We start from the raw sequence: 16,763 nt of genomic DNA on the forward strand, positions 1-16,763 counted from the left end.
TTGAGATAGAAGCTGTTTTTCAGTCTCTGACCAAACAGGTCAGGGACAACGTTGTGGAAAAGTACAGATCAGGTTTTGGTTATAAAAAAATATTAGAAACTTTGAACATCCCACGGAGCACCATTAAATCCATTATTAAAAAATTGAAAGAATATGGCACCACAGCAAACCTGCCAAGAGACTCACGGACCAGGCAAGGAGGGCATTAATCAGAGAGACAACAAAGAGACCAAAAATAACTCTGAAGGAGCTGCAAAGCTCCACAGCAGAGATTGGAATATCTGTCCATTGGACCACTTTAAGCTGTACACTCCACAGAGCTGGGCTTTACAGAAGAGTGTCCAGAAAAAAAGCCATTGCTTAAAGAAAACAATAAGCAAACACATTTGGTGTTAGCCAAAAGGCATGTGGGAGACTCCCCAAACATATGGAAGAAGGTACTCTGGTCAGATGAGAATAAAATTGAGCTTTTTTGGCCATCAAGGAAAACGCTATGTCTGGTGAAAACCCAACCCCTCTCATCACCCCGGGAACACCATCCCAGCAGCATCATGCTGTGGGGATGTTTTTCATCGGCAGGGACTGGGAAACTGGTCAGAATTGAAGGAATGATGGATGGTGCTAAATACAGGGAAATTCTTGAGGGAAACCTGTTTCAGTCTTCAGAGATTTGAGACTGGGACAGAGGTTCACCTTCTAGCAGGACAATAACCCTAAGCATACTGCTAAAGCAACACTCGAGTGGTTTAAATGTCTTGGAATGGCCTAGTCAAAGCCCAGACCTCAATCCAATTGAGAATCTGTGGTATGACTTAAAGATTGCTGTACATCAGTGGAAGCTATCCAACTTGAAGGAGCTGGAGCAGTTTTGCCTTGAAGAATGGGCAAACATCCCAGTTGTTTGATGTGCCAAGCTTATAGAGACATACCCCAAGATACTTGCAGCTGTAATTGCTGCAAAAGGTGGCTCTACAAAGTATTTACTTTGGGGGGGTGAATAGTTATGCACGCTCAAGTTCATTTTTTTTGTCTTATTTCTTGTTTGTTTCAAATAAAAAAATATTTTGCATCTTGAAAGTGGTAGGCATGTTGTGTAAATCAAATGATACAACCCCCCCCCCCCCCAAAAAAAATATATTTTAATTCCAGGTTGTAAGGCAACAAAATAGGAAAAATGCCAAGGGGGGTGAATACTTTCGCAAGCCACTATACATAAGAGATGAGCAAAGCAAGATTTGTAAACATGATTAAGTGACTAAGATACCGTAGAATAGTATAGAATACAGTATATACATATGAGATGAGTAATGCTCGATATCTAAACATTATTAAAATGACTAGTGTTCCATTCCTTAAAGTGACAGTGATTTCTAGTCTTTGCCTATAGGCAGCAGCCTCTAATATGCTAGTGATGGCTGTTTAACAGCCTGATGGCCTTGAGATAGAAGCTGTTTTTCAGTCTCGGTCCCAGCTTTGGTGCGCCTTGTCGTGGTAATTTCCTGTATTACTAAATGAGGAGAGTTATAAACCACCCACAAGTCAGAGTTATACTTAAACTTTGTCTTTAATTATATTAAGCTTTTGCAATAGCATTTGACTTTCAACATTTCAGTATTTCTAATGAAAAGTTGAGAGTGGTCAACATAATGGCAACTGAGATCTTTTATAGCAAAGATCCACCCCCTAGTCGACATGACAAACCACAGATAATCGGAACTGTTCACAAAGAAAGACTTTTACTTGAGAGAAGAGTATCCCATAGCCAGATAGTATTCGCAATAAATTATTGTTCAGTTTGGTCTCTAAGACGAGGTTCTAATCTCGTTCTTGGTACTTCATAGTACCAAAACATTACCTCACTATCTGGAATGCTCTTTAGGCTTTATTGGCCAAAGACATCGTAAATCTCCTGTCAGTGCTATCTCACAGAGGCCCATCCTCAGTGGAACACTGAACACACAATAGTCGACAGATTATATTCTGTCGAATAAAACAACCATTCTAATGCAATACAAAGATTATATAATCTTTCAAGCACTATAACATAATCTCGCAATTTTCCACGATAGCCTGTACTGACCTCACCTTCTGGATGATAGTGGGGTGAACAGGCAGAGGCTCGGGTGGTTGATGTCCTTGATGATCTTTTTGGCCTTCCTGTGACATCAGTGCTGTAAGTGTCCTGGAGGGCGGGTAGTTTGCCCCTGATAATACGTTGGGCAGACCGCACCACCCTCTGGAGAGCGTTGCGGTTGCGGGCAGTTACGTTGTACACAGCAGCTGTTAAATTGTAAGGTTGAGGTAAACGTAACTGAAGGAAACAAATCCCCTCTGTTTAGTCTTTGGCAAACTGAAATTCATGGTTTGAAATGGATGAGTGGAATACACATTAAAATATAATTTGTATACAACAATATTTGTAATTTTCTTTTAAAATTAAGTTGTACCTCTCATTTTATTTTTTATCTTTTAGTCCTCATCTTCCAAGAGTCCTTAAACATTAAAATACGAACACATTGTAACTTGCCTATTTTAACAGTGTACTTTTAGCATCGCTGCATGTTGCATTCATAAATCTTGAAGGCATTCTTGGCAATTTGTATGATAGACTTAATTACTTGCCTTGAGATTTAGCTACTTGACAGGCAAGACAGTGGCAATCGTAATTCCACAAAGCAATTATGTTATTCCACGGTAGTACTCCACCCTCTATTCACAGACCTGTCCAAGTACAGTATCAAGTGTCAAGACTAGTGGTGAAAATAAAATAATGGAGATGACTATCAAAAAAACGATTTAACTTCCAGATTTCAGGACGCCAATATAAAAATATCAGACTCTAGTTGTGCAGTCTTTATTACACAAAGATATTCATATAGTTTACATGTAAAAAAAAACGCCGTGTGTGGACAATGCATAATCGAAATCAACCATAAGACATTATTCAAATAGTTCCATCAACATTTGTTATGATCTACCACTTGTTCCAAACTACATAATCATTCTACATTGTATTGTGTCCATTCAAAACACTGGTAATCAGACAATACATGTTCCATATGAAAAATAAACAGAAAATATATTTGACTTTGTAGACAGAAATAACCTTTCAGAAAAGTTTTCTATGAGATGCACAACTGTATTATCATGTACATCTAATTTCCTAATTACCTGAGCAGAAATAAAGATTTAGAGTAATTTAAAAATCCGGTAACTGGACGGCCAAGGGTTAAGTGCCACATATCTACAGGCCATAGTCATAATTGGGTTTTCCGTCTGCGTAGGTCTTGTAAAATGCCTTGTAGGTCTCCGTGGGGAACATGGTGGCTTTGACAGTTTGATCCTCGGACATATGCTCTGTCCACTTCTTCAGCTCAGGGGTACCATCCAGACAGCTGGAAATTAGAGAGGAGACATTTATTTGCATTTTTTTGGAAATGAGGCTAATGAGTCCATGTCACTCAAAGTGCACTTTGGTTGTGAACCAAACTAAATCTCATAAGCAAGAGGAGGACTAATCGATCTCATAAACCCTATTAGAGAGATGCAATAATGCGGAGGACTTTGTTGACAGCTATTCTTACACTAGGGCCAGTAGTCAGTCACAAAGCGTCTCAGAGTAAGAGTGCTGATCTTGGATCAATTTTGGATTTGTTAAATCATAATGAATAAAATCATGTGGACAGGGAGGACATGATCCTAGATTAGCACTCCTTCTCTGAGACGCTTTGGGAATACGTGCCTAGGTCTCAAAAGTGTTCCACAACTCCCACATAGCTATGGATTTCAAGGGTTGAGATGCCTTAAATTGAAAGAAAAAATGATATTTAATTTAGAATGGATACATACTGCTTCAACTCAAAGATCTCCAGCCTCTCAAACCACGGCCACATCATGTAATCGATCATTGTGATTGCATTTCCACCAAAGAACTTGGACTTCTTATTGACAAGATCCTGAAAACAAAAGTTCAGTATTTTAGAGATACATGAATAATGCCATCTTATTGTAAACTATTAAGATAATAAATTGACTTAAATTGAATAAATTGATAATAAACTTTCAAAACATTTCAATCTGGATGTAACCAAGGTGAATCCCTAAAACAGTAGTAATATATTGTTCATGTTTATATCTAGCAGGGTTTCTGCTATCTGGTAATAGCCGGCTTTTGGCAGTAAAAAAAAAAGAAAAAAAAAAGCCTATAAATAAAATTACCACCAGATAACCAGAAGAAGAAAATGCATTGATGGAAATCTGGAGTGGAAAATCTGTCAGAGAGCTTTTATATTGACCAAAGACGGCAGGCAAGGGTAGCCTTGTGGTTAGAGCGTTGGACTAGTAACCGGAAGGTTGCAAGTTCAAACCCCTGAGCTGACAAGGTCTGCCTTCTTAACAGGCAGTTAACCCACTAGGCCGTCATTGAAAATAAGAATGGTTAAAAAAAATAAGACCAACAATTCTAAACGCAATCATATTTTACAAATATTTTTGGCCATGATTAAAAGAGCTGCTTTTTATTTCTCAACTGGTAATTGAAGCGTGCTTCCAATTCGCCATTCAAATGCTGAGGCAACAGTAGGCAGGCTTAAGTGCATCACACACACACACACACACACACACACACACACACACACCACTTCGCAATGAGCTGGAGGCAGTGGGCATTTTGAAAACATGTAGCTACATCATTGTTTGAGACCTGAACATGTTACTACATATTAGGATTGACCCCAATTAGTCGACTGGTCGTTAGGCTGTTGGTCAACCAAGATTGTGTTAGTCGAGCAGTAACAAATATATATTTCAGTGAACTAATTCATTGCGGAGGCCTAGACTAAAACCCAACTTAAACTTGATCCAAAAATGTGGTTTGAGGCACCATATGGAGGGTGTGATGCAATTGCGGAGCCTCCAGATGCATGCAGAGGCCAAATTGAGCTTTGTAGCGCATCGCCATGCGCATCTCAAATTGTGTAGAATGTGGAGGGCTCTGTATAGCTCTGCATTGACATGATTGTGTTTACACAGGATGTACCGCCCAAACTCACTTCCTTGACAACAGCTCTATACTGCTCCATGAAGCGCAATAAGTATGAATGCCCTGACTTCTGCTGAGGCCATATCACCGTAAATGCTGCATGGCCAATGTAGATGTCAAATTCATAACTTCATTGTGTGAATTGTTTGTTAGTTTATATCAATTCACCATTGCATTTACCGTTAATTCATATAATTTGTCATCTGCAATGTTTGTTGCTTTGGTTATGGTAATTATTTTTATGCATTCAATATTATTATTACAGTCTTCCCATTCTCATGGTCTGAGTGAACACATAGGTTGTGCACTCTGCAAACAACCCTACACTTGTGAGAAAGTTTGTTTATTTCCTTCCATTTACGAGTTGTCAAATTTAGTCATTGTCTTTTGTTTGGAGCGCTCCTGTCAATGTTGAGTAAGGACGTGCACACATCTCTCCCTTTCGATAACCCCTCAGCATGAATGCAAAAAATGACATTCTCCGATCCAGTGGAAATGTCATAAAATAGGCAGAGCTGATTACTTCTTATCAGTGCTGGACTTGGACTGAAATAGGAACCTGTAATCATTTTAGGTGCTGGTACTGTTTATATTTAGGTGCAGGAGTTCCACAATACTTTTAAGCTAATATCCTTTAAGAGGAACAGGAGCTCAAGCAGTAGAAAACTTGAGTTGCCGGTATTAAGCGCCGGTGAGCTCCTGCCCAAGTCAAGCACTGCTTCCTATCCTTTGTGCAAATAGCCTACAACTGTGTCTGTCTCAAGCTCACTGGCAGGGAAACTCGTGGGACCAGAATATTTTATATAATGTTGCTAGTGCAAGTGTCAGGGCTAGACCAAACTTAAGTCGATAATACATTGTTTCAAGTTTGTCGCTGACAGGCCATGTGTAGCCAATGTGATTTATAGGACATTTATTTTTAAATCAGGATATTTTCTACCTGCAGGCTGAAATATTATTTGATGGCTTTATGCAGGCTATTTCTACATGGTTGGCAATGGCAATAAAGTTACCAACCTAAAAAGTATCACTTTCGTTTAAATTTGAATAGGATTTTGACTAACCAGATGACAATGGAGATATGAAGACGTTATTATAAATTAAAATGTTTCTCACAAAAATGTACCATATTAAAAACCATAACTGACACGCAGAGCAGTAGAAATGGTAAGAAATTGGCATTCAACATGAGAAAGGTTGCCAACTCCGTGTAGCCTATTACCGGCAACTTCAGGAGAGTAATGGCAGAATCTAAGAAAACCAGGAGGAGGAAAAGTTGTTCAGGTTAAGGTTTTTCCCCCCCTTGTGGTTATCTACATCTCTGGCGCCCTCATGAGGCCTTTGCTTTATTTCATCAAACCATAAGCTTTAAGCCTCAGACAAGCCCAATGCTTATAGTTGCTTAAAGAAATGCTTAATTACAAGCCCTCAACCAACAATGCAGTTCAAGAAAGAGTTAAAAATATTTACTATATAAATCAAATTAACAAGAAAATTACATAACAATAACGTGGCTAAATACAGAGTCAATGTACAGGTTAGTGGAGGTAATTTGTAAAGTGACTGCATAGTATAATAAACAGCGAGTAGCAGCAGTGTAAAGGGGGAGGGGGGGTGAATGTAAATAGTCTGGGTAGCCATTTCATTAATTGTTCAGCATTCTTATGGCTTGGGGATAGAAGCTGTTAAGGAGCCTTTGGGTCCTAGACTTGGCGCTCCGGTACCGCTTGCCGTACCATAGCAGACAGAACAGTCTATGACTTGGGTGACTGGAGTCTGACACATTTTTGGGCCTTGCCCTGACACCGCCTAGTATATAGGTACTGGAAGCTTGGACCAAGTGATGTACTGGGCTGTACACATTACCCTCTGTAGCGCCTTAGGGTTAGATGCCGAGCAGTTGCCATACCAGGCGGTGGTGCACCTAATCATGATGCTCTCAATAGTTCAACTGTATAACTTTGAGGTTCTGAGGACCCATGCCAAATCGTTGGTGTTGTCATGCCCTCTACACAACAGTCTTGGTGTGTTTGGACCATTATAGTTTGTTGGTGATGTGGACACCACGGACTTAAAACTCTCGACCCGCTCCCCTACAGCCCATCAATGTTAATGGGGGCCTGTTCAGTCCTCCTTTTCCTATAGTCCACAAACAGTTTGCTGAAGACAAGCAGACTAAGGACATGGATTACTGGAACCATGTCTTGTGGTCTAATGAGACCAAGAAACTTATTTGGTTCAGATGGTGTCAAGCGTGTGTAGTGGAAACCAGGTGAGAGTACAAAGACAAGTGTGTCTTGCCTACAGTCAAGCATGGTGGTGGGAGTGTCATGGTCTGGGGCTGCATGAGTGCTGCCGGCACTGGGGAGCTACAGTTCATTGAGGGAACCATGAATGTTAACATGTACTGTGACATACTGAAGCAGAGCATGATCCCCTCCCTTCAGAGACTGGGCCGCAGGGCAGTATTCCAACAGTATTCCAACGACCCCAAACACACCTACAAGACGACCACTGCCTTGCTAAAGAAGCTGAGGGTAAAGGTGATTGACTGGCCAAGCATGTCTCCAGACCTAAACCCTATTGAGCATCTGTGGGGCATCCTCAAACGGAAGGATGGAGTAGTGCTAGGTCTTTAACATCCACCAGCTCTGTGATGTTGTCATGGAGGAGATGGAGGAGTGGAAGAGGACTCCAGTGGCAACCTGTGAAGCTCTGGTGAACTCCATGCCCAAGAGGGTTAAGGCAGTGTTGGAAAATGATGGTGGCCACACAATTTGGACATTTTCACTTAGGGGTGTACTCACTTTTGTTGCCATCGGTTTAGACATTAATGGCTGTGTGTTGAGTTATTTTGAGGGGACAGCAAATTTACACTGTTATACAAGCTGTACACTCACTACTTTACATTGTAGCAAAGTGTCATTTCTTTAGTGTTGTCACAAAGATGTACTAAAATATTTACAAAAATGTGAGGGGTGTACTCACTTTTGTGATATACTGTATATATTTTTTTCATCTAGCCTAGGCCTACTGGTTGTGTGAATTTGTGATCTGTTCCAGAGTCAGTTTGGGCCATTTCTTTCTTGACAAGCTGACCAACAGAATAGGTAAAATGTTCTACTATCAGGGATAGTAGATTGACCTAGGCGGTGTGTCCATAAGGCTAGGGGAAGCTAAGCTTTCCCTAAGTAAATTGAATTAAGATTGCCAAAATTATATAACTTAATTAGCATACTCCAAACTATACAGAAATAAATACAAATCATTCAAAATAGGCTACTAAAGCGTGATTTGGCCACAGAGGATCATTAGCTTCCCCTAGCCTAGTTGTGGATTGTTTTAAAATCGTATTGACTACAGTCGGACAGAAAGGCAGGTCGCAAATTAGACAGTGTGCACACAGTGAATACCAAATAATTGTTGAGTAGCGACTGTCAGTGAAAAATAGGAGGCCCAAATAGGCATATCGCAACATTTCAAAATTCAATCGCGGGAAAACACAGTTAGGAAAGCAAATGGCTATTGCTGTAAAGAGAAGACAAGGAAAAAAAACGTCATTTTAATTATAAAGTCTCAACCCAATTGAGCGAACAACAGTAGACCTATAGCAGTGGTGTCAAACTCATTCCATGGAGGGCTTAGTGTCTGATGGTTTTGGGTCTTTCCTTTCAATTAAGACCTAGACAACCAGGTGAGGGGAGTTCCTTACGAATTCTTGACCTTAATTCCTCAATCAAGTAAAGGGAGGAGAGAAAACCCGCAGACACTCGGCCGTTGGTGGAATGCGTTTGACACATGGCCTATCTTATTGGCACCAGCGGAGAGCGTCAGCCATATCCCCAGTGAGTGTGCACATTCACTCTATCATTGTTGGGTCAGTGCCACTTAAGAAAAGTTTGTTTTTCCAGTTTGTCAGTGTCAGCAGAGTAAGCTACCCTGCAATTTGTTGTAATAAAAAATATTCTGCTAATGTCTCCAGTCATATGAAGTGTAGTAGAATGGCATGAAATGCGTTTTTCCCGTGCAATGAAAACGTATCTGATATAGCCTATAGCCCAGGCCTCTACTCATCACATTAGGCTATTTTACAGAAGTCTGCAACTACAATGATGAATGGAATTTTTACAGTGAAAATTTACTTCCCCAAACATGGAACTCACACGCTGCCTATGTATAGGTTAGTTATTTGGGGTTCATTACTCATCTTGAGGACAAGGAGGAAAAGTAAATGTGGACAGTTATTCTAATGTCTTCAAAGAGTGCGGTAAGGACACACATCACGTTTCAAATGTCCAGTAAATTAAAATGCTGCCGATCAAATGGCCAGTGTCACATTATCATAACGGAAACCCTGGTCTGTAGTGCCTTACTTCATTCAATTTCACAAATTTCTCTTTCAGCTCCCCTTCCAGCACTGAAATGTCTTCTCCATTTTTTTTCCCCATTGGTATCTTGTAGAAATATGGTGTTACCTGTAAAATATATATTTAGAATAAATATGTATTTGTAAATGTATTTGCAAACTGTAGTGTTGGTAAAGTATCTGGGTCTATATATAAGTTCAAAAGCACAAAAAAATAAGCTATTATTATGTAGTGAGGTGACGGAGACATACAGAGCATTCGTAAAGTATTCAGACCCTCAACTTTTTCCACATTTTGTTACGTTACAGCGTTATTCTAAAATGTATCAACATAAATCCACAATCTACACACACAATACCCCATAATAACAAAGCGAAAACAGGTTTTTAGAAAATTGTTTCTACAACTTGGAGTCCCCCTGTGGTAAATTCAATTGATTGGACATGATTTGGAAAGGCACACCTGTCTGTATAAGGTCCCACATTCAACAGCGCATGTCAGAGCAAAAACCAAGCCATGAGGTCAGAGGAATTTTACGTAGAGCTCTGAGACAGGATTATGTCGAGGCACAGATCTGGGGAAGAGTACCAAAACATTTCTGCAGCATTGAAGGTCACCAAGAACACAGTGGCCTTCATCATTCTTAAATAGAAGAAGTTTGGAACCACCAAGACTCTTCCAAGAGCTGGCCACACTGTGCAATTGGAGAAGAGCCTTGGTTAGGGAGGTGACCAAGAACCCGATGGTCACTCTGACAGCGCTCCAGAGTTCCTCTGCAGAGATGGGAGAACATTCCAGAAGGACAACAATCTCTGCAGCACTCCACCAATCAGACGATTAGAGTGGCCAGACGGAAGCCACTCTACAGTAAAACGTACGACAGCCTTTTTAAAATTTGCCAAAATGCACCTAAAGGACTCAGACCATGAGAGACAAGATTCTCTGGTTTGATGAAATCAAGATTAAACTCATTGGCCTGAATGCCAAGTGACACGTGTGGAGGAAACCTGGCACCATCCCGTCGGTGAAGCATGGTGGCAGCATCATGCTGCAGGGATTTCTTTTCAGCGGAAGGGACTGGGAGACTAGTCAGGAACGAGGGAAAGATGAACAGAGCAAAGTACAGAGATCCTTGATGAAGTCCTGAGCGCTCTGGAGCAGGTTCTCAGACTGGGGCAAACGTTCACCTTCCAACAGGACAACGGCCCTAAGCACACAGCCAAGACATTGTTAGAAGTGGCTTCGGGACAAGCCTCTGAACGTCATTGAGCGGCCCAGCAAGAGCCCGGACTTGAACCCGATCGATCATCTCTGGAGAGATCTAAAAATAGCTGTGCAGTGACGCTCCCCATCCAACCTGACAGAGCTTGAGAGGATCTGCAAAGAATGGGAGAAACACCCCAAATACAGGTGTGCCAAGCTTGTAGCATCATACCCAAGAAGACTCAAGGCAGTAATCACTGCCAAAGGTTCTTCAACAAAGTACTGAGTAAAGGGTCTGAATATTTATATAAATGTGATATCAGTTTATTACATTTGCAACATTTTCCAAAAACCTGTTTTTGCTTTATCATTAAGGGGTATTGTGTGTAGATTGATGAGGGGAAAAAAGTGTGCTGAAATTTTACAATAAGGCTGTAATGTAACAAAATGTGGAAAAGGTCAAGGGAATACTTTCATGGTTTCCTTTACAGAGTGTAAAATATTATTGTATTGAGAGCTGAGCATACCTTGGAGAAATTCTCCAGCATCATTTTCTGTTGGGCCTTCTGAAAAGGATCAGCTGGGAGCAGCTTTTTGTCTGTGTAAACCTCATCCAGGTAGTCACAGGTGATTGGTGACTCGTAGATCACCTGACCACTCGAAGTCTCCAATGTTGGAACCAGGCCAAGAGGGTTCTTCTTAAGGAACCACTCAGGTTTGTCTTTCAAATTAATGTTTACAGTGTCATGCCTAAGGCAAAATTAAAAGTTACTTGATTATTATTAATATAATCTTAGTGAAATTTATGGAGGCTATTGTGTAAAATGACAGTAACTCCTTAAAATTGTGTTGGTACTGGTAGCAACTTACTTGATCCCCTTGGCATGAAGCACTAGTCTGGTTCTGTGGGCAAAGGGGCAGAACCTCATACTGTAGAGCCTGATTTGACCTTTGGCAACCAGGCCAGGAGCAGAGCTTCCTGTTTAATAAAAGGAAATAATGTCCACTCATTAAACCCAATACATATCTAAGATTTGGTTTATTGCAGATCCCTTACTATTCAGCATAAAGGCCTAGCCATGGGATGTGTGTTCTACGCTTTCCCACTTGATCCTGGCTGTCATCATCAGATATGGTAATGTATTTACATGATCGTGTGAACAGAATGTTTAAAGCCCTTGCAGTGATACTGTGAACCAAGAGCCCTATAATCCAGTGAGAGTAATTTTGTAGAACTAAGAGTATCCTGGCAACAGAAAGCACATCGCGATCATGGTGACTTTGCAAAATGCCAGGCCAAATCAGGTCATACGTCAAGATATCTTGTAAAGTAAACAGCCCCTCCTTAACCAGAAGTAGACGGCCTATTATAATTGTTCCTATAGAAAAACGCTCAGTTGTCATGACTGTGCAAAATATCATTTGAACCAAGCTTCCATTCCCCCTGAAATATTAAATCGTCAACTCTGTCCCCTTGAGATGGGACAAAGTTGAACATGTGCTCTTTATGACAGAATATACTATTTTAATAAATTAGTATTTTCCGACAAAAGTACACTAACCATAAGGCATTCTATTCGTAGAATGACCAATATAATGAGTCAACGACTAGGGTAGAAAATACAGCTAACGTTAGCTCCAACGAATAGCCTAGCCATGACCAACACATGCCAAATATATGAGAAAGTCTTTCTTACCTTTCGCAAAACATTTTTCAGAGGCCATGGTAGATGAGCAATTATTCAGTCTCTAAATGAAACAAAGGGACACATTCATGCACACTTCTTGTATACAAACATAAAATGCAAAGATTCTTTGTTCACATGTTTTGTACAATTTAATACTTACCAAGGTATTTTCTTCAGTAACGTTCTATTCTGGTATTATTTTGTTAGGTTTCCGAGGTCTGTGTTGATTTGACAAGTCGAGTGACTTACTTCCCTGTGCGTGTTGAATTTAGAACTCGTTTCTTCTTCTTCTTCTTCTTCTTCTTCTTCTTCTTCTTCTTCTTCTGCTTCTTCTTCTGTGTAGTTTAAGGTGCATTACCGCCACCTACTGGACTGGAGTGTGAACCAGAGACAGGGAAGGTCTAAATCCTACCCAATATTCTCATCTCCCAAAGGAAACAAATACATAAATACTGTACATCCCCTGAAGATTTCCCCAGCAGTTCACTTAATATTAGCTCTTCAACCCCATTACTCAATTCTAATAACAATTTCTCCCTTTCCCTCCCATATTGCTTGCACTGAAAAATAATGTGTTCCACTGTCTCCCTCTCCCCCTGGCAATGATCACACCTCCCAGTCAGATGTTTTTCCACCAATTTCAATTTGCTATTGCAACGTGTGTCCCAGTCTCAGCCTTGTGACTTCCCTGCCACCACCTTTTCCTGGATCTTATACAGGGGTCTTCAATTTCCCTCCCTTTTCCACAACTCTTGCCATTTGTTTTTAACCACTTTAAAAAAAAACTTTTAATCAACCCCTTGGCTTCTGCTTTACTGATGGACAATTCCATCGCATTAGGATGTTTAAGAGCCTGTTTGGCGATAACATCCACCTCCTCATTCCCCTCTACCTGTTAGGATGAGCAGCACCTGGGAACCCAAGAGCAGACTCTGACCAGGAAACAGGGATGAATGAACCAAGATATTTATTTTAACACAGGGAGAGATGAAGTGCAGATCCAGGGAAGCAACACATTAGGTTTATGTTATAACCGCTCATAACACTATTAACCTGAGTATGTTGTAACTGTCATGTACAATGTTCAACTGCAGTGCAACTCGTGTTGGGTAGGAGGGGTGAGGACACTCTCCCTTACCTCAGGCAGCCAGACCATGATCACCACTGTCCTGAAAGATGGCTCTCTGTTCTGTACAAGACTCAGGAAAAGCAACGGGGTCAAGTCTGAATGCAATGCAGTGTTGAACACCAGAGAGCACTATAGTTCATGTAGATGTGAAATTTGACACCAGCTTGACTTATTAACATTGGGAGATTGTTAAATAATTATAAAACATTTCACAATTTCTACTATTACAAGGAGAACCTTTCTCTTGTTATAATGCATTGGACTACTTTTATTTGTACATTTTCTTCTATGTATTTCTCTGTGTCTCCATGAAGGCTGAAAATGACCGTTGCTGGCAAATCCCAGGAGAGTGTGACGACATCAGAGAAGCCAATTCTCAGTATGACATTTTGACATATCGTGTGAACTAAGTTTAATCCAATTCAAAGACTGGTTGTGAGAGTTTGTACTCCAGTACTGGTGTGGGAAACATTGGCGATGCCCTTGACATTTAACAAATACTTCAATAACTGAATCACAAAACAGCTGTGTTGCTGTTGGCACATTTTTACTTGGTGATTGCGACATCTCGATGAACTTTATCCGTTATAGTGTGAAAAGATCACGCCCAGAATTGTAGCAAGGCAGAAAACATTTTTGAAGAAATGTTGGATGCTGTGTCACACAACATTATTTGAATATAACACAGAACTGATATCAACGGGGTGGCATTTATTGTGTTGTGGGTTTATAATACTTTCTTGTTCACAATTAGTAACATAACATGGAATCAGCCACAGTTGGTTAATGTTCAGCCACTGGGCCATTACATGCTTTATTGTTGGTTTTAAATTATTTGTGTGCACTTCAGGTGCAAGGTGATGTGTTTTCTGCATTCCATTCAAGTCCCATCATGTTGAGTAGTAAATTATTTAGTTGGGTGTAATTTGATATCTGATGTAATGTGAAATATATGATAACCATCATACAGTTCAGATGAGTCATTGTTGACAGATATACTGGCAAAACAATGTACTGTTTTTTAGGTAGTCCTGATAAATCTATCCACTAATATGCTTACAGTATACGGATACTAAACAGAATGAATCCAACACCAGTAGGTCACCATGGTAAAACACACACAAACACACACAGGGTGGGATTATATTCGTCCGAGTTAGGAGGGGTTGGCCGGTAGGGATATCCTTGTCTCATTGCGCACCAGCGACTCCTGTGGCGGGCCGGGCGCAGTGCACGCTAACCAAGGTTGCCAGATGGACAGTGTTTCCTCCGACACATTGGTGCAGTTGGCTTCCGGGTTGGATGCACGCTGTGTTAAGAAGCAGTGCAGCTTGGTTGGGTTGTGTATCGGAGGACGCATGACTTTCAACCTTCGTCTCTCCCGAGCCTGTACGGGAGTTGTAGCGATGAGACAAGATAGTAGCTACTAAACAATTGGATACCACAAAATTGGGGAGAAAACGGGGTAAAATTAAAAAATAAAAAAAATAAAAAGAAAAACTACTCCATGAAGGAGCGGACTAGCAGGAGCAGGATGATCATCATAGAATGGAGAGTATGAAGAAGATTGAATGAGCTGACAGCAATATGAGTTAGAATGTGATGTATGTCCCTTTAGTCACAGTGCAATTGCTAGAGATTTTGCACATTCTGCACTCCTTCATTGGCAATTGCTATATGTTTTGTTTTTTACATGCCACTCATCGTCTTTCGAAACACCCCAGTTCCAGCAGGAGATTTTAGAGAAGAAGAGCAGGATCATGGCCAAAGAAGAGGAAAGCCGTGAGAAATAGAGTGCTGCCCTCAAATAGAGTGCTGCCCTCAGTGCCCAGCATGGAGGCTCAAACCCCTAACTCTACAATGACCTCTCACCTTCACTTACATTCTAGGATGTCATATACAAAGTGAAAACACAGATTTTGATGGGGTGCGCAAGCAGAAGGAGATCAACTGATTGAAGGATAAGAACCGACGCATCATAGAGATCATGTCAGAGCTGGACCTGAAGAGGAAGCCAGTCTGACAACAATGGGCCAGGGTGGACACAGTTTGTGGAGGACTGAAACTTTTTTTTTATTGTCCCCCTTTTTAATGGTTTGTATTTCCACCAGATCACAAGTTACTTCACATCAAATTATGATTGGTGACTCCCCGTCTCCATTTTCAATTTTAAAAGTGCTGCGATGGAAATGTTTATGTTTGTGCTTTTCTACCAATTTCTGTGTTCTATTCATGTGCTTTTCTAATAACCAATTTCTGTGTTCAATTTGGCAGTACGCCCAGAACCTTGTTTTGAGAAAGGGATATCTCAGGTTCAAGGTCTCAGCTTAGAGAGAAGAAGCCACGTGAGGTATTGGTCTGTCACATGCATGACCCAGTATTTGTCGGTAACATGAAGGAAACAAACGTTAATGTTGAATTAACTATGAATGATGAATGAGCTAAATCATGCAAATATAACTTATTAACCATTACTAACACAATCAAGGCCTTACTCACTCACTGATAAATTGTGAAAACTGTGTGCTGTTTTCTCAATACAAATCCAGTGTGAATTGATGTTGATATTAATTTTCTTTGGCACCCATTGAAACTGACATTCTGGTTACTATATTTCTTCCTTAGTGACAATATCAGAGAGAGGGCTCTGGATGAAATGGTGGGTGGAGTGGTCAACATGAAATATTAATGAATTTGAAATATGGATATGAATATGAATTGAATACCCAATATTAATTAACATTCAATAAATGTAATAAAAGTCATTTGAAGTAAACATATTGTAGAGATGTATTTGAATGTGTTTTCTGTTCCAGACTCTGGAAGCTGAAATAAAGAAGCTACAGACTTCCATATCATAGACGCTATTTGGGGGTTTTATGGAAGAAGGTACTCTGGTTAGATGAGACGAAAATTGAGCTTTTTGGACAACAAGAAAAACGCTATGTCTGGTCAAGCCCGAACACCTTTCATCACCCTTAGAACACCATCCCCACAGTGAAGCGTGGTGGTGGCAGCATCATGCTGTGTGGATGTTTTTCATCGGCAGGGACTAGAAAACGGGTCAGAATTTAAGGAATGATGGATGGCGCTAAATACAGGGAAATTCTTGAGGGAAACCTGTTTCAGTCTTCAAGAGATTTGAGACTGGGACAGAGGTTCACCTTCCAGCAGGACAATAGCCCTAAGCATACTGCTAAAGCATTTGAGTGGTTTAAGGGGAAACATTTAAATGTCTTGGAATGGCCTAGTCAAGGACCAAACCTCAATCCAATTGAGAATCTGTGGTATGACTTAAAGATGCTGTACACCAGCGGAACCCATCCAACTTGAAG

General features: G+C 40.5%; 1 protein-coding gene across 2 annotated transcripts; it reads right to left on the reverse strand.

Moving 5' to 3' along the window:
- Positions 1-2,838: 2,838 nt before the first annotated feature.
- Positions 2,839-12,619, reverse strand: gsto1 (glutathione S-transferase omega 1). Of its 2 annotated transcripts, NM_001160618.1 has the most exon segments (7): positions 2,840-3,395; positions 3,850-3,956; positions 9,415-9,516; positions 11,139-11,361; positions 11,482-11,590; positions 12,309-12,360; positions 12,460-12,554. In NM_001160618.1, coding segments are annotated over 6 exon segments (720 nt in total). In that variant the 5' UTR covers positions 12,337-12,360; positions 12,460-12,554; the 3' UTR covers positions 2,840-3,244.
- Between the last annotated feature and the right edge of the window lie 4,144 nt (positions 12,620-16,763).

The sequence above is a fragment of the Oncorhynchus mykiss genome, chromosome 23, assembly GCF_013265735.2.
Source record: "Oncorhynchus mykiss isolate Arlee chromosome 23, USDA_OmykA_1.1, whole genome shotgun sequence".
Lineage (NCBI taxonomy): Eukaryota > Metazoa > Chordata > Actinopteri > Salmoniformes > Salmonidae > Oncorhynchus > Oncorhynchus mykiss.

Coding starts and splice junctions, on each gene's coding strand:
- gsto1 (XM_036959636.1), bottom strand. CDS start 12,336: ATGGCCTCTGAAAAATGTTTTGCGAAAG. Junction 11,591..12,308: donor TGAAAAATGTTTTGCGAAAG/GTAAGAAAGACT, acceptor TTTATTAAACAG/GAAGCTCTGCTCCTGGCCTG. Junction 3,396..3,849: donor GAGATCTTTGAGTTGAAGCA/GTATGTATCCAT, acceptor TCTAATTTCCAG/CTGTCTGGATGGTACCCCTG.